This window comes from Hippopotamus amphibius, chromosome 13 (genome assembly GCF_030028045.1).
Source record: "Hippopotamus amphibius kiboko isolate mHipAmp2 chromosome 13, mHipAmp2.hap2, whole genome shotgun sequence".
Taxonomy (NCBI): domain Eukaryota; kingdom Metazoa; phylum Chordata; class Mammalia; order Artiodactyla; family Hippopotamidae; genus Hippopotamus; species Hippopotamus amphibius.
Genome location: NC_080198.1, coordinates 44,497,708 through 44,520,019, shown reverse-complemented (window position 1 = coordinate 44,520,019; position 22,312 = coordinate 44,497,708). Strand labels below are relative to the sequence as shown.

Sequence of the window (22,312 nt, the reverse complement as noted above, 5' to 3'; positions counted from 1 at the left end):
TTGCTAGTTCTTTTCCCTGTTAATGTGAACACAATGAAATGAAAAGTTGACTATTTCATTGTTAAACATTATTGTAGGCCAGCTGTATAAGAACATAATTAAACCTACCCAAAACTCCACACAGACTCTGTATAACGAACAGAAGTTCTTGTTTGAAATATTCATATACTTGTGTCAAGACTATAGCCACTGAACTGTGTTACAGCCCTGAAAGCAGCTGTAGACAATATGTAAATGCATGGGTGTGCCTTTGTTTCCATGAAACTTTATTTATGGACACTGAAATGTCAGTTTCATATAATTTTCACGTGTCAAGAAATATTTTCATTTTTTTTCAACCATTTGGAAACATAAAACCACTGTTGGCTCATGCTTGAACAAACGTAGGCAGTAGCAGGATTTGGCCCAGAGGCTATAATGTGGGAGCTCTTTAATGAGGTCTAGTATCAGCTGCTTGTAATCGCGGAGCTCTGGGTTGATTTGTAAGGTAACTTTTATTCTAGAACTGGGCTTGCCAGAGTTCCAGCAGGATACCTGTTTCTGTAAATCGCGTTTTATTGGAACAGCCACACCCTTTCATTTATGTATTGTAAGTGGCTGCAGACTTGAGTAGTCAGGACAGAAACTTTATAGCTTGCAAAGTCTAAAATATTTACTAACTTAAAAAAATTTTAACCCCCTGCCGGTGGTTCTCGAAGCATGTTCCCTGGACCAGCAACATCAGTATTACCTGGAACTTGTTAGAAATATAGGTTCTTGGGCCCACCCCAGACCTGTGGAATCAGGAACTCTAGAGGTAGGGACTGATAGTTTTTCTTAAAAAAGCCTCCAGGTGCTTGCAAAAAAATTTAAAAGTCACTGTTGTAGACTAACTGACGTCCTTAGTATTTGTGACTAGAAGTTGAGAGTAAACTTTATTTCTTTTAAGGACCTAAAAGCCCCCTGATCCATTGCAAGGCAAGGAAAGATAAAGGTAATAGAACACTGGTTCCTGGCATGATTTCAACAATCAGCAGATAACTTAAAGAAAAAAATTATTTATTTATTTATTGGCTGCATTGAGTCTTCATTGCTGCACACCAGCTTTGTCTAGTTGCGGCGAGCTGGGGCTACTCTTTGTTGTGGTGCGAGGGCTCCTCATTGTCGTGGCTTCTCTTGTTGTGGAGTACAGGCTCTAGGTGCGTGGGCTTCAATAGTTGTGGCGCACGGGCTTAGTTGCTCTGTGGCATGTGGGGTCTTCCTGGAGCAGAGCTCAAACTCGTGTTGCCTGCATTGGCAGGTGGATTCTTAACCACTGCGCCACCTAGGAAGTCCCAACAGATAACTTCTAATCACAAATTATATTAGCAGACTTGAGCACTTAACACATGCCAGTCACTGTCAGAAGCCCTTTGCATCATGTATAACCTCAATCCTTACAACAATCTGAAGAGTTATGTATCATTTTCCCCATTTTGTAGGTGAAGAGACAGATTTACAAAGGTTAAAGTCTGCAGGTCAGACTGCTAATAAGTGGTTGACCTAGAGCTCAAATCTAGATCTCTAACTTTTTAAAAAATTAATTAATTAATTGACTGCGTTGGGTCTTTATTGCTGCACACAGGCTTTCTCTAGCTACGGCTAGCAGGGGCTACTCTTCATTGTGGTGTGTGGGCTTCTCATTGTGGTGGCTTCTCTTGCTGTGGTGCACAGGCTGTAGGCACGCAGGCTTCAGTAGTTGTGGCACACAGGCTCAATAGTTGTGGCTCACAGGCTCTAGAACGCAGGCTCAGGCTCAGTAACTGTGGTGCACGGGCTTTGTTGCTCCGGGGCATGTGGGATCTTCCTGGAGCAGGGATAGAACCAGTGTCCCCTGCATCGGCAGGTGGATTCTTAACCACTGTGCCACCAGGGAAGTCCCTCAATACCCTAGTCTTAATCCTAAATCATACTTCATTGGAATAAGCAACCCCTGGGACAGGTGGGTTTCCAAACCCTCTTTCAGCTGTCACTGAGAATTGGTGAGTATAGATTGTTCCATATACACTCTTCTTTATTTTTCCCAAAAGCCTGAGGTTTCCCTCTGTGGTTATCTGATGTGTTTTCCATCTACATCTGGGAAGGGACAGTTTAATATTTGGTTCTATTACTAGTCAAATGTTGGGTTTATATTTCTTTGGCTTCTTTTTAAAAAATTGTAAGTTTAATTTTCTGAGTTGTGATGAAGCAAGAAAACCAATAGTCAGAGTTCTATAGTGAGATTATAAGAGGTATGGATGGAAATGCAAATTGAATTGAATTTGTTTCTAAGCACACTTGTTTTTTAACCTTTATAGATACTCTTGGAAGGGCCTGGCACACTGAAGTTTAGTAATTTTTGCTTGGCCAAAGTGGAAGGTGAAAATTTGGAAGAATTCTTTGCCTTGGTGGCAGCAGAAGACGGAGGAGGTGATAGTGGGGAAAATGTACTGAAGAAAAACATGAAAAGTAGAGTCAAAGGTATGTGGAGAGCTTCAAGGTCAGAACTCTAGTTGTGGGCCACCCAAGTCATGTGTTTAGGAGATAATGTCCACCTTTTATGTTGCCAGTCAAATAATGTATTGAAAATAATAATGATGAGAAGTCTAGATTTATGGATGGCTTTGTCCAGGGCCTAAATTTTCCACGTGGCTCTCATACTGTGTAAGGCACAGGGAACCTCTGACAAAGCCTTATCCTTAGCTTTATCACTGATCACTCAGAACATAAGGCAGGGTGTTTTGTCTCCCTTCCTGCTGTATCCTCTGCGCTTAGAACAGTGACTGGCACACACTAGTGGCTCAGTAGATAACTCAACGTGATTGAGTAGCTGACATTCTGCAAGTGAGGAAGGTTTTTAGGGGTACGTCCTTGGGAGGTGGTTTTGTTAGTGAAATGGGGCCTGGGCTGTTAGATTGCTGTGCTTGAGGGGAGAGTGTGATGTCGTATTTCTTATACCAGAACTTTAGATAGACGTGATAAAGATCTTTTTTCCTTAAGTTCCCGGTGCAGGTTTTTGAGACTTTGGACCACTGCAGCTCTGGTACCCTCACCAGGAAGCAAAGGGCGCTGAGAGAGAGGGTGGCATCCTTGGGCTTGGTAGTCACATGGCTCTGGACCAGAGGAATGAGGGAAAGGCACAGGGAGTAGCAGGTTAACCAGAGGCCCCATAAATATGAACAAGGAAATTTAACTTTCAGGGCCAGTCGTGAAGTAAAATTTCATGCCCAGGAAGAAGGCTTTTTAAATCCCCAAATATCATTCCATGGGGTGACTGGCATGCTATGAAAATGAGTATTGTGGACTATGCTTTTATATAGAAAATGAGCAGGGCCACCTGAATATGCTCAGATGAAAGTCTAAAAATATCCCGATTCAAGACTGCAATGGTTTCTTATCTTGCCTCTTGCTGAAATCAAGCCATAGTGCATCTAGCAGTAACCTTAGTGTACTTTATTCAAGGATTGTAACCTTTGTATGCCTTCTTGAAAAAAAAAAAAAGTTATTTTTGTGATTATGTTCCTTGTGACATAGGTGAATTTATCTAGAAAATTTATAATAAAACTGTACAAGATTAAAAAAAAAACAAGGAGGGCAGTATGTTTCAGGAACTTGTATGAGGGTGAGTCAAAAATGACCCGCACTTTGGCTGCAGAAATTTGACTCAGCCTGATATTTGAAATTTTCCCCTTTTGTAAGGGGAAGAGGGGCTGTGTCGTGGAGAAATGTCAGAGCTTGTAGCAGTGACACTCAGTTACTTCTGAGCTTAATCTAAGAACAGCCCCCCATAATGGGGGCACATTAGCCTCTTTTCCAAGTCATTGGTGATTCTATCACTCACTTCATGGTAAGAACATTCTCATTGGAAGATGGGAGACTCTGGGTTTTGGCGAGTGCTCTGTAACTGACCGGCTCTGTGACTTAGAGGATGTTAGGGTACCTTCCAGGCTTCAGCTGCTCTCATCAGTAAGCAAGGGAACTTTCTAGCTCTAGAATTTAGTATTTCTATGTAATACTAAACTTTGTATCAAGTGTACCTGGTACACGCTAGCACTGTTCACCAAATAGTTCCTATTCCTCTTCTGGTTACGTGGTAGGATTGCATCTTTCCTGCCAAAGCTCGCCAAGCGTGTTCAGAAGTGACATGAGTCTCTTTGAGTTGGGAATTTTAAGAGTCAGTGTTTAATTTGCTACGTTCTTTGCCCCTGCCTTGGTGATTGAGGAAGCATGTGTTGAAATGAAGCCTGGGTCTTGGACGGACTGACTGTGTGGGTCAGGGCTCCTTGGCTGACCGGTGGGGGATGTGTAATTTCAGTGATAAAGAAACCTGTGTGGTTAAGTCAGTGGGAATTTGGGGTGCTTCCTGCCGCATAACTGAACCTATCATATTTGAAATATTATAATCAAAGGTTATTTTCTTTCAACTATTTGAATTGTTAATTTAAAAAAAAGAATATACCTCAATGTTCCACACCTCTTACGAAGGTAAATATTCAACATCTTTGTTTTCATATATTCTCACATATTCTTGGTAAGTGGGACTTTAATATTAGAAAACATTAAAAATGTGAAATATGCATGAAGTTATTTTCATGTGCATGTTCTCCCATCTTTTTTCATAATACCTGGTCTCTCCTAGGTAGACCTGTGTTGGGAACAGGACGAATGCCTAACAAAGCTGTCCTTTCTCCATTGTTCTTAGGATCTCTTACCTATACAGCTCCAGAAATTGTGAGGGGTACCGACTTCTCTATCACCAGTGACCTCTGGTCCTTGGGCTGCCTGCTCTATGAAATGTTTTCAGGTGATTACTTTCTGGTTCAGTTTAAAATCAGAGCTGGGACACACTCAAAGGTTACCTCTGGAGTTTTCAAAGAGTTTACCTATACGATGTGAAGAAGCTGGTTTTTCTAAAATTTTCTGTATATTGATTGTGGCTGACTTGGTATCTAGGCATATGCAGATTTTTAGGAACTATTGACATGGAGGTATTTTTCATGATAATCATTTGGAATGTTGAAATATGTCTCACTAATATGCCTGACTGATTATTGGTAGAAAATCTTGTAGAGGGGCCTGTGCCTGAATTATCAGGTGTTTCCAGTGGCCCATGTAGCCGTTGGATCATGGTTGTCCGTAAATGAATTTTGCATTTGTTAGGATGATGAACTTTGAATTAGATAACTATAAAAATATATAGACAGTGTGCCTGGTGTGTGCTGGGCATTCAATAATTAGGTATTGCTCTATACTTATTTTTTCCTGTAAACTGTGCAATCCTGAACGATCTGTAGTTGAGACTTATTAAGAATTATTGGTAACAGCAAACTGTTGTTTAATTTTGCAAATTTTAATATGATTTCAGGAAAACCTCCGTTCTTCTCAGAAAGTTACTCAGAATTAGTTGAAAAGATTTTTTATGAAGATCCTTTGCCACCTACTCCAAAAGGTAAGATTTGTTATTATAAATGCAGTTAATTTACTTTTTACATGGACTAAAGGTGCATTTTTATCCCAGTGTGTTTTTATTGATTCATAACCTCTCAAATTTATATTTCTAAGTAGTCACAAATTGATATTTTTAGAAATGTTCACATTTCCTTTGCCATTTTTAAAAAAGATACTGAAATGGAAAACAAAGGTATTACTAAGAGTTTCCCTCATTTATAAATACAAATTATCCTGTGCTCCTATATCAAAAGAAGTCTGGTTCAAAGATTTAAAAAACTCAAACTCTTGTGTCTTTTTTTCAGTGTGTTCATGTGTGTGTAGCACTTACTTAATATGTGTTCACCTCCCGTGCAGTTATTTCTGTTTAGTGCTTGAATGGGAACAAATCAGGCATTTCTAAGCCCTTATCTTGATGAATCAGAATGCCATCCTGATAAGCTTTTAAAGTCTTTTAAGCTAGATGTGGTTGTATTTTAAAAGTGTTGGAAATTTAATCATACAAATTGTAATTAATATGTCTACCATTAACCATTGTAAAGAGAAAAGAAAAAGAAGGTACAGACATAAAAAAACACTTTGCTACACACCTCAAAAGATGTAAATCTTACCCAAAAATGAAAACAAGACTTTATGAAAAATAAGGTTGTGAGTTTTTAAAAGAAAAAGATCCTCAGTAATTAATGGAAGAAACAGAAATACAGAATATTTTCAATATTTTAAGAATCATGCTAGGTGAGGGACTTCCCTGGTGGTGCAGTGGTTGAGAATCCAGTGCAGGGGACAGGGTTTGATCCCTGTTCTGGGAAAATCCCACATGCCACGGAGCAACTAAGCCCATGCGCCACAACTACTGTGCCTGTGCTCTAGAGCCCACAAGCCACAACTAATGAGCCCACACACCGCAACTACCGAAGCCCATGCACCTAGACCCCATGCTCTGCAACAAGAGAAGCCACTGCAGTGGGAAGCCCATGCACCACAAAGAAGAGTAGCCCCGCTCGCCGCAACTAGAGAAAGCCCGCGCGCAGCAACGAAGACCAACACAGCCAAAAATAAATAAATACAATTTAAAATATCATTCTAGGTGAATAAAAAACCAAAACTCCTGATAGTTTTAAAATGGTCCATATTTCTTAAAACAAAAAGCATTTCTTTTTTATTAACTTCATTTTAGTTTTCGTAGAAATCAGTCATTCCTGTCTCCTATAATGATGACATGATTTTTTGTGTTGTTGTTGTTTTAAGTACTCATAGTATTGAGTATTGTTTTCTCCTGTAAGTTAAAGATTTTTGTGTAGGGAAGAGAAATCTGAGAACGAAGATATCAAAGGTCTGGTCAAGGTACCACTGGTGGCCTGAGCATAATTATTTCACCAGGATCTTGATCAGACTGTGGCCAGTGTCTGATAACACCGTCTGTTTTGATGGCTTTCGACATTGTCTTCATGGCCACTTCTTTTAACCGTAGACTGATAATTTGACCGTGGTATGTATCTTTCTAACATAAAAGAAAACACTTGGAGATTGATGGAATTGGACATTGTCATAATATTGTGGTGATTATTATTTTCCTGTTAAAAATCTCAGAGGGATTGCAAGTACTCTAACCATAGTACATTATAAAGCAAAGCTGATCAAGTTAAGAGAAAATGGTCAGAAAATAAGGCATAATTAACAGTTGAAGACCAAGGGTATGAGTTTGTCAAGCTGGTGATCCTTACTGGGGTTGTTCAGTAAGGAGAAAGTTGAGAGGTTAGTGAGAACTTTGTTTTTGAGATTCACGTTTTTTGTGGTCCAGGGAAAAAGTTTTAAATTTTTGTTCCCTACCCCCATCATTAAATGAAGCCTGTAATTTTTACTATGTATCCAGTGTTCTCTTAAAAATAATTTATGCGTTTTAAACACTATTATAATAATGTTGATGTAGGGTGTGTTTTCAGCTATTTATCACTTTTTTTTTCTTTTTTGGGTATTACTTTGTGTATAGATTCTTCACGTCCTAAAGCTTCTTCAGATTTTATTAATTTGCTTGATGGTTTACTTCAAAAAGATGCTCAGAAAAGGTATGTATGGGTAGTATTTTAACATGAATGAAGACTGAAATCTTTTCCTTTAGTGTACTTCTAACATTGTGCTCTTCTTAGTATAGAAAGAGCTGTTCAAATTCTTTTTTGGGGAAAAAAAAATCTGAGTTTACACTGAGTGGCTGCTTTCTGTTTTCAGGTGTTTTTAATCATGAGAAATTTTAAGTCAGCTTCTCTTTTAATGTAGCAAATAGGTGCCTCATAGGTTGACAGATTTTCTTGTAACTCCCAAATCCAAGAAGTACATTTTTTTTTCCATTGTGGATTTCAGCCTAAAACTGTGTTAAACTAGCCAACTAGTGATGATACTCTCAAGATACTTAATGTAATAACAACTAACTGAGCAATATTCTAATGCAATGTGATTTATGATAATCCTGTCATACTGGGAGTATCAAGTGACAGGATAATAGGTGCAGTGTGAGTTTTCTATGATTGCAGGGATGGCAGAAAGTTAGAAATCCTTATGGTGTGGAGTGGGGGAGGGCAGGAGGAAGTGGGGTTTGGGGAGTGAAGTGGTGGTGGGGGGGCGGTCTCCCTGGCTTCGGAGACAAGAGAAACTAGTTTCTGGTTCTGGTTCTGCCACTAGGTATCTGGGGGTTTTAGGCAAGTATTTGGGGTCTCTGCTTCAGGGTGTAAAATGAAGAATAAATTTAGTGTAGCACATAATGTATCTTCATTAAATATAATAGAAAAACTGCAAAAGAAAGTGTTGATTATTGTATAAGTTGTAAGACACTCTTACGCTTACAGTAGAATGCTTTTAGGATTAGTGTTACTTTAGTGGATAACTTCCCAGACACCGTTGGATAAGATATGAATATACTTAATTTAACTTATTTTGGACATATTTAGGAGACATTTCCACTTTTTTATATCCCATATTAAATACTTTTTTTGCATAAATGGGAGCACCCCATAACCTAGTCTTTTTCTCGCTCTATATTTGCTTGATCACTTTAAATGACTGCTGAATGTACATGTGATAACCTGTAATAACAACATTGAGAGTGCTTCTTGATTTAGAATATCATATACACTGACTGCTATAGTAAATATCCTTCTATTTGTTTTGTTGTTCACTTAGGCAGTTATCGCCTTTGGATAAATTTCTCAAGGTGGGGTTGCTGGCCAGAGGCTAAGAACATTAAAGTTTGACACATTTGCCCATCCTAGGAACGTGGGTGGGTCGATATTTCCAGCAACAATAGAAAGCCCCCCCCACCCCCGAGAAACATTATTACTTACAATGGGCTTTGTCCATCTTATACATTTTTGCTAATCTGATGAATGAAAAAAATTCATTTTATTGATAATTTTAATTGTTAGTGAATTTTAGAAGCCATTTGCATAAAAGGAATATTATATGTGGTTGCAAATTCTCTTTAACATTTGTGTTTTAATTTTGATCAAAGTATTTATTTCAGTATGGAAATTTTGAATGATTAAATGGATCATATATAAATTACTTGTTTTTAAATTTTAGTCAGGGTTAATCATTCTGAGTCTGAGTATACCTCAGGTATAATCTTATTTATTTATTTATATTTTGGTTCTCACTTCCCCAACCAGGGATTGAACCCATGCCCCCTGCAGTGGAAGCACGGAGTCCTAACCACTTGCCTGAGGGAATTCCCCTAGGGTGTAATCTATTAGTAGTAAAACTTGATGCTTTGATAGTGATTCTGGGTTTTAAATATGACCTGAAGTCATTTTAAAGTGGGTGGACTAGTTACATAACATTTTGACTCCTAAAGAGAAGTGTGACTCTATATAGTCATGAGGTGGATAATCTTGTGTATTTCTGAATGAGCTTCTAAAAGTGAAGTTCCAAAAAAAGGAATGTATAAAACAAATCCGATATATGTAATTGGGACATGTCCTGGGAATTCTCCATGGTAAATCATGTTAAAATAGATTTTTAATGGTTATGTTTTATAAAGATTAACTTGGGCAGGCCTACTGCAGCATTCATTTTGGAAGGATGCTTTCACTACAAAAGATCAAGACTCAAGCACCGAGGACTCCAGTGTCAGGTAGTAAAGCTTATTTTTATGTGTGAGACATGGTTATTAAACACTTGTAGGCTTGCTATTCTAGTATTGCAGCATTAATGACATGAATTTCTATGTCTTCATAATAGGAGAAAATCAAGCATGTGTTTAATTAAGTGTTGCTTAAAGAGTTTAGTCATGACATATTGTGTTCTTGATTTTGCTGATTTTCTGGCCAGTTGTTTATAAAGGCAGGGATTTAGTATGGTAGTCATTAGTTCTGTTCAGCTGGCATCCCACCTTGTTGGCACATGGTAGGGTCTCATTTCCCCCCTTCAAATTAGGTGCAGTCATGTGACTTGCTTTGGCTAATGAAATGTGAGCAGAAGTGATGTGTGTTATTTCTGGATAGAAACTCAAAGAGCCACTGTGTGATTTGCCACATTTCTTTCTTCTTTTTTTTTTTTTTTAAATGTATTTTATAAACTTATTTATTTATTTATTGGCTGCACTGGGTCTTCATTGCTGCAGGTGGGCTTTCTCTAATTGTGGTGAGTGGGGGCTACTCTTTATTGTGGTGTGCAGGCTTCTCATTTTGGTGGCTTCTCTTGTTGCAGAGCATGGGCTCTAGGCATGCAGGCTTCAGTAACTGTGGCACGCAGCCTCAATAGTTGTGGCTTTCAGGCTCTAGAGGGCAGACTCAGTAGTTGTGGCACACGGGCTTAGTTGCTCCGTGACATATGGTATCTTCCCAGACAAGGGATCGAACCTGTGTGCCCTGCACTGGCAGGTGGATTGTTAACCACTGTGCCACCTGGGAAGTCCCCACATTTTTTTCCCTTGATGAAGTAATTGAGAAGAATATGTCCAAATGGAGTTGCCGTCAGGCTGGGTCTTCAGTGCCCATGATGAGCACAGCTTTCTTCCCAGCCTTCAGTGGCTGTGTGCACGAGCGAGATGTAGAGCTAGGGGATCCTCAGTCACTAGGGTTTTTGGATTCCATGTTACCCCAGCATAGCCTAGTTCATCCTAACATACTTCATATACTTCATTTTTATTATAAAATCTTCTTAGCCCAGGACACTCACAAAAGTGATGGTATTTTGCAAAGAACAAAGACAAATAGAGGCAAAGTCCAGATAATTGACTCCCTCTCTCCCCAGTTCATTCAGTGGTAAGTGGTTGTCTGATTCTTAATTTTAATCTTATAAATTCAGTGTATGGGATAGAGAAGTCTGAATTCTATTTAAGGTCTCTCTCAAACATCAGTTTCTGTGATCCGTTGAGCTTCAACTGTGTTTTCACATTGTATTAGACTCTATGAAAAGTACAGAAACCTGGGCTTAGGACCTGGTCCACCAGTGTCAGCAAGTCCCAGGACACCTCTCACCTTACTTTGTCATCTTTCTTTTAATATTTTATTTAGTAAGGCCTTTTATTTCTTGCCTTACTTGCCTTGCTTGGCCTTTTTCGGTAAGACAATGAGTGAAGAGTGATGAAAGTGAGCACTCTTGCCTGGTTTTGATTTTAGGTTGAAAGCATTCAGCCTTTCCTCATTAAGTATGATGAACTGGAGGTTTTGGTATCTTCCGCTTTTCCGTTTGAATGAATGTTGACTTCTGTCATTCTTTTTGTGTCAGTTGGTATGATCATGTGGTTTTTCTTCTTTAGGCTCTGGTTATGGACTCTTAATGTAAATTGGTTTTCATATATTGAGGCAGCCTTGCCTTCCCACAATAAACCCCACTTAGTCATGCTGTATTACAGTTTTTAATGTCTTGATGGATGTGTTTGGGACCAAGTGGCAGGAGGACAGTGAGAGAGGGGAAAAAAGAGAACAGAACAACAGGCTTTGCCTCACGTTCTTGGGGTCATAGCTCTCTGGTTAGAGAAGAGGGTGTTCCTCCCTCCGTGTTTCAGGCACTGGCCAGAAGTGGCTGCCGTCCACACTAGCTCCTGCAGGGTTACCTGCAGGCCGGCGCAGGGCAAAATGGAAGAAGAAAAAACCAAAAGAACAGAAAACGAGGGCATTTCCTCTGCTCTGACCCTTACAGGTCCCCTTTCCTGTTCCTTGGAACAGAAATAGAGGGGTTCTCTTGGGGCTTCTACCTGTACTCGCTGCCTTTGAGTCCAGGTCGAACAGTAGTGGAAGGGAAACAATAAAATGGAAACTCATTACTGGTTCACTGATATTTTGAGTTCTGGTTTACTTCTCTAATCTGCCTACTGTTATTTAGTTTTCAGGGATAAGGTTTATATGCTTCTTAGTACAATGCCTAGCCTGTAGTAAGTGTTTATTTTAGCTAGTTATTTTAGCTACCTTTATCACTTGCTAGTTTTCTGTTTGTTTGTTTGGGCCATGCCATGTAGCTGGCAGGATCTTAGTTCCCTGACTGGGGATTGAACCTGGGCCCCAGCAGTGAAAGCTCAGAGCCCTGGACCACCAGGGAATTCCCTCTAACTCAATAGTTTTGCCAGATGTCCTGTGCAATTTAAGTATCTTTTCCAACCGCTTGTTTGACAGAGAAGACTGTAGAAGGCTCAATGGTAAGCTTGATTGTGTTGGGTTTCTCTTGTTGAACCGCAGAAACTCAGAGTACTCTGGGTCACAGGATTCCAAGGAGCTTCAGAAGAGCCCTCAGGGTGGACACGCGAAAGGGGAGAAGAGTGGTCGACAGCTCAGTCACTCCATCAGACTAGGTGAGATTTCATCCGCACTGTCGAGCTTAGGATGCTGCTTTTGAGAGCTGCTAACTTGTGTTACCTTTCTTTTTAAATCTCTGCGTCACACCCTGCTCGTCTTTTTGTTCATTGATGAATATTGTCTTACCTTCCTGCCACAGAAAATCCATCTGAGTTGTGGCCTAAGAGGACTCTTCAGGGTCGATCGAATGAGTCCATGTTTCTTCTCAGGTACGTAAAATGACAGAGCACTAAGGAATCCATGGGAGATGAAAGTGACATCTTCTTAAAGTATCTGTTGTCCAGGTGGTAAACCTCGTTACACAGAAATAAAGGACAGGGATAAATACCAAATCCCAGTTTCACTCTCTACTTTCAAGGTTACTGTTAAGTGCTGGCCAATGGAATGTAGACTTTGCTGTGTATTTTTTTAAAATCTTAACCAAACCACCTTATTTTTCCTATTTATAAGGGTTAAAACTTTTTCATTTTGTACTTTTACTTCAAATACAGTTGAATTTAAAATTTCAGAAGTCTAGCTTCTTTATTTAGATAAAGACTTATAGAAGAGAACAGGTTGTGTTTTTATTTAAATGTCATTTTATCTGAGAAGCTTAAATAATATTTGCAATCATTGAAATAATAAAATCAGAATGGGGGACTTCCCTGGTGGAGCAGTGGTTAAGAATCTGCCTGCCAATGCAGGGCACATGGGTTTGATCCCTGGTCCGGGAAGATCCCACATGCCACGGAGCAACTAAGCCCATGCACCACAACAAAGACCCAAAGCAGCCCCCAAAATAAATACATTTATTAAAAATAAGTAAATAAAATCAGAGTGGTATTTGAAGTGATTACAACCAGTGTATTTAAATTTTTAATAATGTGTAGATATTGTGGTTTTTTTTTATAGTTTTAGTCTTGTAGAGAAATAGTTTAATTTCATGACATAGGGGTTATAATGATAAACTAAAATTTCCTGATTTGATTTACCCATATTTAAATATAACATGTTAAATTTATATATATCCTAGGCATTTTAAATTCATTTTTTTAAAAAAAATTTTGTGCAATCTCTAGTATATTTTGTGATGTAAGTAAGTATTTGTTTAATGAATGAATAAAAAGGCAAATAAGTGAAGGAGGGGTGATATTTGGAAATTTGAAGGAATTCAGCAAAAAAGACCATAATGATCTGAATGGAAGAATTTCTTAAAATGCAGAAACCTCAAAATCAGAGACACGGGTGTAATGGAGTGGTCCACAGAGTATGACAGCCATTGATAAGTGTAAGAGGAATCATTAAAAATAGATGCAGATTATAACCTATTACCTAAGTAGGTACCAAGGTAATTTTCCATTTGAAACATTTTACGAAATAAAATTGTAGGGACTTCCCTGGTGGTCCAGTGGCTAAGACCCCATGCTCCCAATGCAGGGGGCCTGGGTTCGATCCCTGGTCAGGAAACTAGATCCTGCATGCCATAACTAAAAAGATCCCTTGTGCTGCAACTAAAAGAGTCCCATGTGCCACAACTAAAGATCTTGCATGCCAGAACTAAGACTCAGTGCAGCCAAATAAATAAATAAATATTAAAAAAAATAAAATTGTAAACAGTTTCCATGCTTGTAGAATATCTGATCTATTTTATTATGTTAATCCTGCCTAGACCAGCAGACGTTAAAAAAAAATAACAAAATCTTTAAAAAATATATGTATTTATTTATTTGGCTGCGCCGGGTCTTCATTGTGGCACTTGGGAACTTTGGTTGCAGCATGTGGGATCTAGTCCCCTGACCAGGAATTGAACCCAGGCCCTCTGTGTTGGGAGTGTGGAGCCTTAACCACTGGACCACCAGGGAAGTCCTATAAAATCTGTTCTTTTTTTTAAGCTTCTAGTTAAAACAGAAAATACTGTATATAGCACAGTAGTCCCAAATAAAAGAAACAATTACCCAGGAAATTACTTTGAAAACAGTTTAAAAAAATTAGTGTCATAAACATAAATTAGAGTTTAAAATTTTTAAAGTATAATGAGATCAGGTAGAATCATCATATTCTACCATTTTTCATGAGACGTGTTTTTTTAACCCAGAAAATAGTAAACTGTGGATATAGTTTCTGAAATCTGAATAATATTAACTGGTGTGCATCTTTCAGTTCTCGTCCTACTCCAAGAACCAGCACGGCAGTGACATTAAATCCTGGTGAGGCTGTGACTCAAAATTCGCCACAGAAGACTTCTCCCTTGACCAAGGTAAGCAGAGAGAGAATTTTTTTTTTTTTTTACACGTAAGATACCAAGACTCAGAAGCATGATTGCGAGTTAATCTCTGAAGTGTTTGTAATTGCAAAGTTTACAACTGTCATCTTCCTTGATTATCACTGGTTTTTCCAGTAAGTACTCTTTAAGAGAGAGGTGCTTCATAGGTGTTTTTTGATAACAGCTTTATTGAGATATAATTGACACACCATATAATTCACCTATTTAAGGCGTATAATTCAGGGGCTTTTAGCATACTCACAGCGTTACGCAGTCATCACCATAGTCAATTTAGAATCCCCACCATCCCACAAAGAAGCCCTGTACTCATTAGCAGTCACTCCTGTTTTCTTCCAGTTGCTCTACCCTCTTGCCCTAGGCAACCCCTAATCTACTTTCTGTCTTTACAAATATGCCTATCCTGTACATTTCATATAAATGGGATCATGCAATATGTGATCTTTTGTGACTGGCTTTTTTCACTTAATGTAATGTTTTTAAGATTCATCCAAGTTGTACTGTGTATCAATACTATATTCCTTTTTATTGCCTGATAATATTCTGTTGTATACACCACATTTTATTTTTGCATTCATCTGTTTGTGGACATGTGGATGGTTTTCCTCTTTTGGCTATTCTGAGAAATGCTGCTGTGAACGTCTGTGTACATCCTTGTGGGACTGTGTGTTCTATGCTGCATCGTGTGGTGACTGTGTTTGACCTTTTGAAGAACTGTGAAATTGTTTTCCAAAGCAGCTGTACCATTTTACATTCTCAGCACCAGTGTGTGAGGGTCCCAATTTTTACACACTCACCAAAACTTGTTATTGACTGTCGTTTAAAAAAATTGTGGTAAAATATACATTACATAAAATTTACCATTTTAACCATTTTTAAGTGTGCAGATGGGCTTTCTAGGTGGCGCAGTGGTTAAGAATCTGCCTGCCAATGCAGGGGACGCGGGTTCTATCCATGCTCCAGGAAGATCCCACATGCCACGGAGCAACTAAGCTCGTGTGCCGCAACTATTGAGCCTGTGCTTTAGAGCCCGTGAGCCACAACTTTTGAGCCCATGTGCCGCAACTCCTGAAGCCCACGTGCCTAGAGCCTGTGCTTCGCAACAAGAGAAGCCACGGCAATGAGGAGCCTGCGCACCACAACAAAGGGTAGCCCCCGCTCACCACAACTAAAAGACACTCACCACAACTAAAAGAAAGCCTGTGCACATCAAAAAAGACCCAACACAGCTAATAAAATAAATAAATAAATAAATTAAAAAGAAAGTGTGCAGTTAAGTAGCATTAAGTACATTCACACTGTTATGCAACCATCCCCCCTACCCACCCCCAACCCTGACCCTGGAAACCACTATTCTACTTTCTGCCTCTATGAATTTGCCTAGTAACCTTACATAAGTGAAATCATACAATATTTGTCCTTTCGTATCTGGCTTATTTCACTTAGCATAATGTCTTCATGGTCCGTCCATGTTGTAGCTTGTATCAGAATTTCATTCCTTTTTAAGGCTGAATAATGTTCCACTGTGTGTATGTACCAATTTATTCATTTTTCGATGGACACTGGGGTTGCTTCAGCCCTTTGGCTATTGTGAATACTGCTGCATTGCCTCTTTTTGATGATAGCCATCCTAGTGGGTGTGAAATGATATCTCACTGTAGTTTGAATTTTCATTTCCCTGTTGGCTAATGATGTTGAGCATCTTTTCATGTGCTTATTGGCCATTTGTATATCTTCTTTGGAAGAATGTCTATTCAAGCCTTTTGCCCACTGAGTAGTAGGAATTCTTCATATATTATAGATATATGATTTATAAACATTTCCTCCCATTCTGTGAATTGTTGTTTTGCTTTCTTGATGTCCTTTGAAGCACAAAAGTTTTTAATTTTGATGTAGATGTAGACCACATTATCTTTTTTGTGTGTTTGTTGTCTGTGTACTCTCAGTGTCATGACTAAGAAACGGTTGCCTACTGTAAGGTCATGAAGATTTGTTTCTATCCTTAGCTCTTGCATTTAGGTCTGTAATCCATTTTGAGTTAATTTTGTTTATGGCATAAAGGAGGGGGTCCATCTTCTTTGTTTTGCATGTGGATATCCATTTGCCTCAGCACCATTTGTGGAGGAGGCTCTTCTTTCCCCATTTAAATGCCCTAGAATTCTTGTCGAATATGAATTCACTATAAATGTGAAGGTTTATTTCTGGACTCTAAGTTTTATTGCATTGATCGATATGTCTTTCTTCATGCTACTAACACACTGTCTTAATCACTGTGGCTTTTTAGTACGTTTTGAAATTAGGAAGTATGATTCCTGACTTTGTTCTTTTTCAAAGTTTTTTGTTTTTGGCTATTCTGGGTCTCTTGCATTTCCATGTGAATTTTAGGATCAGTTTGTCAGTTTCTGCAAAGAAGCCAGCTGGGATTGTGGTAGCAATTATGTTGAACCTCTAAGTCAGTTTGAGGAGTATTGCTGTGGTAACAATATAAAGTTTTCTTCCACAAGCATGGGATGTCTTTCTATTTATTTAGGTCTCCTTTACTTTCATATTTTTTTTTGAATGCAGAAATATTTTGAATTAAAAAATTTACCAAGTTATCTTTTATTATACTTATTGTAGTTGTTACTGTAATTTTAATGTAATGTGAAATGCATTTGAACCATATGAGAATTTTGCATTGAAATGAAATGTAAATAGGTAGTAATAAAATCTCACTGTGATAATAATTGTTTGGTTATATGTGAGATAGAAAATCAGTGTAAAAGTAAAAAACGCATTCTGAAATGTGATAGATGTTGAATTTCTTCTGCCAGATGTTTATTGTAGAGGAGTGTATATAATCGTTTTATTGAGAATATTTAAGCACTAATTATATAAGTACTATAAGGGAGCTTATGTTTTATAATTTTTTAAATGATACTTTTTATTCGAATTACAAAGATTATTTAATTTGAGAAAACTTGAAAAATGTAGAAGAGGACAAAGAAAATGCAAAACTGCTTACTGCCCAAAGGAACTGCTGATTACATTTTGATATAACTATGTTCATTTTTAAACAAGGGAACATAGTTTTATAACTTAATCTTTTTCATTTAATAAGACCTCATTGCAATTTTTGATTACTTAGTTTATTCCTGAGCATTTTATTTTATTTAACAGTTATTTTTTTGCTATTGTGAATGGGATGTTGTATTTTTATAACCTGTTTCTGTGCATACATTCACTTTATGTATATGAAATTAATTTTTACAGAAAATTTTTTTTATTGGGCTTAGTTGCTCCGTGGCATGTGGGATCTTCCTGCAGCAGGGATCGAACCCACGTCCCCTGCACTGGCAGGCTGATTCCTAACCACTGTGCCACTTAGGAAGTCCCTACATATAATTTTCTAATTGGTCTACCTTACTCATTCTTAGATTATTGTAAAAGTTTTTCAGTTGATTTCATTTTGGCTTTTCTTTCAAGTTTTTATGTTTTGAAAGTCCGTGTTCTTAAATGTTTTTTTAAAACATTTTTTACAAATCCTCCTTACTTACTCTTCATGTGCTTTTAATATGTCTGTCTTCTAAGTTGCAAAAGGGTGGTTGTGGTTTCCAGGAACTTTATTAGCTGATTATTCTGCCCCTTACCTTAGTTTTGGATCATTTCTTTTTCTACTTATTTTTCACTTCACTGATTTGGTTTTCTAGTTAGCAGTTTGTTGGTCAAAGTTTCAGTGGAAGTTCTTAATATGTAAATCCTCTTTTTTTTTCTGACGTGAAATAGTAAGGCATAGCAGTAGGAATAAAAGTTGAGTTTAAAGAGAGCACAAAGAAATATCTTGAATAACATGGGGAACATCTAATTATTGATTTTCATTATGTATCAATTCCACTTTAACTAGGATTTATAAAGATAGAGGTGTTTAATACTTATATAATAGGTCAGTATTTCAGCTTGAAATTTCTTTGTTATAATTTCATCTTCATATTAAATATTCTGTAAGACAGAAATAAACTGATTAATTTTTGGTGGATGAGAGATAAAAATCATGCTGGTAATTGAAAGACCAATCTGCCTTGTCATAGTTTAGAACATCAAACTATAGAAGATGTGTTTTCTAGTTCTAATCAGCCTTTGTGGTAAACATGAGCAAGTCACTTACTTTCTCTGAGCCTTGCTTTTCTCATCCGTAAAAATGGGAATAATGATACACTAGATTTAGGATTTTTGTGAAGATCAAATGAGACTGTCTGTGGAAATGTTTTGAATAGCAGTGGAGATCCATTGATATAGGTGACCTTTTTCAGTGGAGTCTACTCAGCATCTTACGAGCCCCGTCTCTTAAAGCTCTTCACTAGTCACAGAAACAGGGTCTAATTTTTGTTCTTGTTTCAGATTACAGTTGGACACCTGAGTCAGCAGGACATGGAGTCCCGGATGAGAGAGCTTATCTACACAGACTCAGATCTTGTCATCACCCCGATTATCGACAATCCAAAGGTGTGGAAAGACATCCTAACAACCGAGGGCTGAAATCTGGATGACGTTTCCATTCCGAATATTCTTTACCATATTTTCTCTCCTGTTCTTGTCTGCTTTTCTTTGTTTCTTGCCACGTGTCTACACTTGTAACCCCCACCCTGTCTGTAACCCTCTCCTTTTCCTGCATCACTCTCTCTTTCACTGGAGGGGTACATTTTCTTCCCCCTTTGTAGCAGCTCTGCCTCTTGTCAGTACATGGGCTGGAGAGTGGCTGCTGACTTCTAGACCCCAGACCTTAGCCTCAGTCCCTTCATTTCTCCATACTTACTTAGGCCAATTACTCCAGACATTCTCCTCGCTGACGTGTTGTGAAGGCAGACGTCAGTGAGCAGTGTTCACCAGGCTGGGGTGGGTGGGCAGATCACAGAGACCACACCTCTCATAGGTTGTCAGGATGGCAGGGCAGATGATGGGGAGACATGGGGAGCTTGGGGAGTCATGGTTACAGTGCACTTCTAACCCAGTGTGATTTTTGTTGCTTTAAATCTTTGGAATATAATACTGCATTAGTAGGGAAAGATGAGTACTTTCCTTAAAAGAGAAAATTAATTTCTCATTGGCTCTGTTTTCTGTTGATTTCCAGCTCCAACATATATTTCACCCCCATTATACATTTTTATCTTCTTCCTTTTTTTCTAAATGTCTTTTTCTCTATTAATTTATGACTGTTTAATCTCATTGGGGAAATTACTATAGCTTGGAACAAATGGGTTCTTAGATGCATGTTTATTTACTAGATAGACAAAATTTAATATCGATTACCCAGCTATTTTTCATAATGGAGTGATCTCTTTTTATGCATTCAGGTATCTGGCAGAGTAACTGTATATTATGCCAAATTTAATGTGTAACAGGGCATTTTCCCAGTGGAACTTCTAGAGCAATTTGTGCTATCTTGTGACCGTATTCTGTATTTCTTTTTATAACAATACTTAGTTGTTTCCAGGAAACCTTAGAAGTTTTTTTTTGTTTTTTAAACTTTTAATTCTGAACTGATGTTAGACTTCCTGTATACATTTTACCCAGCTTCTCTTAGTGTTAATATTGTACAGAAACATAGTACTGTTAGCAAAACCTGAGGATTGACATGGGTACAGTGCTATTAACTCAACAGGCGAACTTACTTGAATTTTATCAATTGTGCCACCAATGCCCTCCTTCTGTTCCAGGATCCCATGTTACAGTTGGTTTTTATGCCTCCCTAGTTTGCTACAATCTGTCCTTGTCCTTCACGGTCATGTGGTAATTTCTTATTCTTTCCTTGTCTCTCATGACCTTGACACTTGGAAGAGTAGTGGGCAGGTATTGATATTCTATAGAATGTCCCTGAATTTGGATTTGCATAAGCGTTTCTCATGATTAGAATGAGGGATATGCATTTTTGGCGAGAATACTATCAGCAAAAGTTTAACAAATGTTCTATAAAGAAGTTTTGAAGAAGTTAGACATAGAAATGATGGCTGAAATTTTTTAATTATAAGTCTCATGATGAAGTACCCCAGCTATTCCAAACTCATGGATCCAGCTGCTACACCTTTTCTTCACTTTGCTCAAGGAAACCATGTACTTTCCTATTCATGGAGTGGTATCTTCACCAATTCAATCACCAAGTCCCAACCACTCTTTGAGACCTCATTCCACTTTCCAGCTCTTCCATAAACCCTGCCCTGACCACATCAACCCAAAGTCCTTGTCGAGTCTCTATCTTTTTAGAAAAATTTCTCTGAAGTGTTTTGTCTGTAATTATGTCTTGCCTGTTTTGCATTGTAAATTATATATTTCATGTTTTTCTGTTGTTTAACAGATGTTTGTCTTATCTTTCCAACCAGAGTGTCAGCTCTCTGGCAGCAGGATCATGTCTTTTGTGTCTTTGTATCCCACTTAGCACCTAGCATAGTGCCTCACCATGACAGGTACCAATAAATATTTGCTGAATAACTAAATTTCCAACCTAGAGGTAAATTAGCCTAAGAGTAAGCCAAGATAGGGTGACTCTTTTCCGGAAGTGTTATTTTATTGAAGACATCAATTGAAATGATTTTATTTTATACATTATTACCTGTATTTGTGTATTTTAATCTGAAAGGGCTTTGTTAAATGCTTATTTTTTTTGGTGGCAAATCTTACAGTGTTTTTTTCTGTCCTCATTGATTTATAATCTAGTATAGGAGATATATCAGGAGACAGATACCCATCTCAAAAGGTTTTGTTTTGTTTTTTTAACCACAGATAATGAAACAACCACCAATTAAATATGACCCAAAAATATTGCATCTCCCAACACATTCAGGTAGGATCTTAAAGGGCTTATCAAGCACATAGATTCATGGCAGACAGATACAAATATGAAACTTAATAGCAAATGGGATATTTTATTTATGAATAGCTAAATTTTTATTTTCTTGCCAATTGGCTATATTTTTGAGGGATTGTTGTATAAATTATAAACAACCTGTAATCCATTTGTGCCAGCGTTTGACCATACTCAGCTGGGTCTAGGCTGCCCTCTACTCTTGTGGGTGGGAAAGTTCCTGTGAAGCTGGGTGAGTTTTCCTGTTGAATGGGTGGGCTCTTCTCCTGCCCTATCCCTTGTAAAGCCAGTTGAATTTCAAACATTAATGGTGCTCTTATGGGTACAGAGTGTTGGAAACCACAACGAAGAATCGAGATTCTACTTGAGGGAGTGGGGCAGTTGAGATCGGGGTCAGATGGTTCACTTTTGTGGGGATGATGTAGGACTGGAGATGCTTAAAGGAGGATTGTTACGTTTCCTTTCCCCTGATGGAAGGTCTTATTTAGGGTGAGTATAAGATTTTTTTTATACCTTAAATTTTGATGTATTTTGTTCGATAAGTTATATTTTAAGCTATTAAACTAGATCTGGAAAAATTCTTCATCGTAGCTAGGTTAGAATCTATGATTTGAAATCAAATCAAAGTAAATTCAAATAAAATATGTTCAAATTTAAATAAACTATTCCAAGTAGAAGCACTATTTATGAACTTAGAGGAAAATTATCTCAAAATAATATTCCTTCCCTTTTCCCCTTTACTTGGAATTATTTTAGGAAATTATTGTTATAGCTTATTTTGTTTAAATATAGAGATTAGGTGAAACTATGTTAATTTTAGCTGGCATTTCATTTCCCAGTTTTTGTCTTTTGTTTGCATAGGGATTTGGAGGTGGGCCTCCCAGATGATTTCAACTTTGTATTAACCCAGTTATGTTTGCTAGTAATTTCATTGGGACCTTATAACACCTGTAGAAATTTTGGCTTTTCCAACAGTTTAAGGGTAGG

At 37.9% G+C, this 22,312-nt stretch overlaps 1 protein-coding gene across 11 annotated transcripts in view; it reads left to right on the top strand.

Annotated features, from left to right (window-relative positions):
* The window catches only part of ULK4 (unc-51 like kinase 4), a 559,288-nt gene that overhangs the window by 10,077 nt on the left and 526,899 nt on the right, over positions 1–22,312 (top strand). For 10 of the 11 annotated variants that reach the window (XR_009048679.1, XR_009048678.1, XR_009048680.1 and 7 more), the window contains exons 5-14: positions 2,316–2,478; positions 4,700–4,801; positions 5,363–5,446; positions 7,436–7,511; positions 9,476–9,568; positions 12,114–12,226; positions 12,370–12,439; positions 14,370–14,466; positions 18,868–18,972; positions 21,244–21,304. Coding sequence is in view for 8 of the 11 variants with exons in the window: in XM_057704482.1 (XP_057560465.1) it covers positions 2,316–2,478; positions 4,700–4,801; positions 5,363–5,446; positions 7,436–7,511; positions 9,476–9,568; positions 12,114–12,226; positions 12,370–12,439; positions 14,370–14,466; positions 18,868–18,972; positions 21,244–21,304 (964 nt within the window). In the remaining 3 variants the exon portion in view is untranslated. Of the gene's footprint in view, positions 1–928; positions 974–2,315; positions 2,479–4,699; positions 4,802–5,362; positions 5,447–7,435; positions 7,512–9,475; positions 9,569–12,113; positions 12,227–12,369; positions 12,440–14,369; positions 14,467–18,867; positions 18,973–21,243; positions 21,305–22,312 lie in introns of all 11 variants that reach the window. The other variant, XM_057704485.1, reaches the window with a different exon arrangement.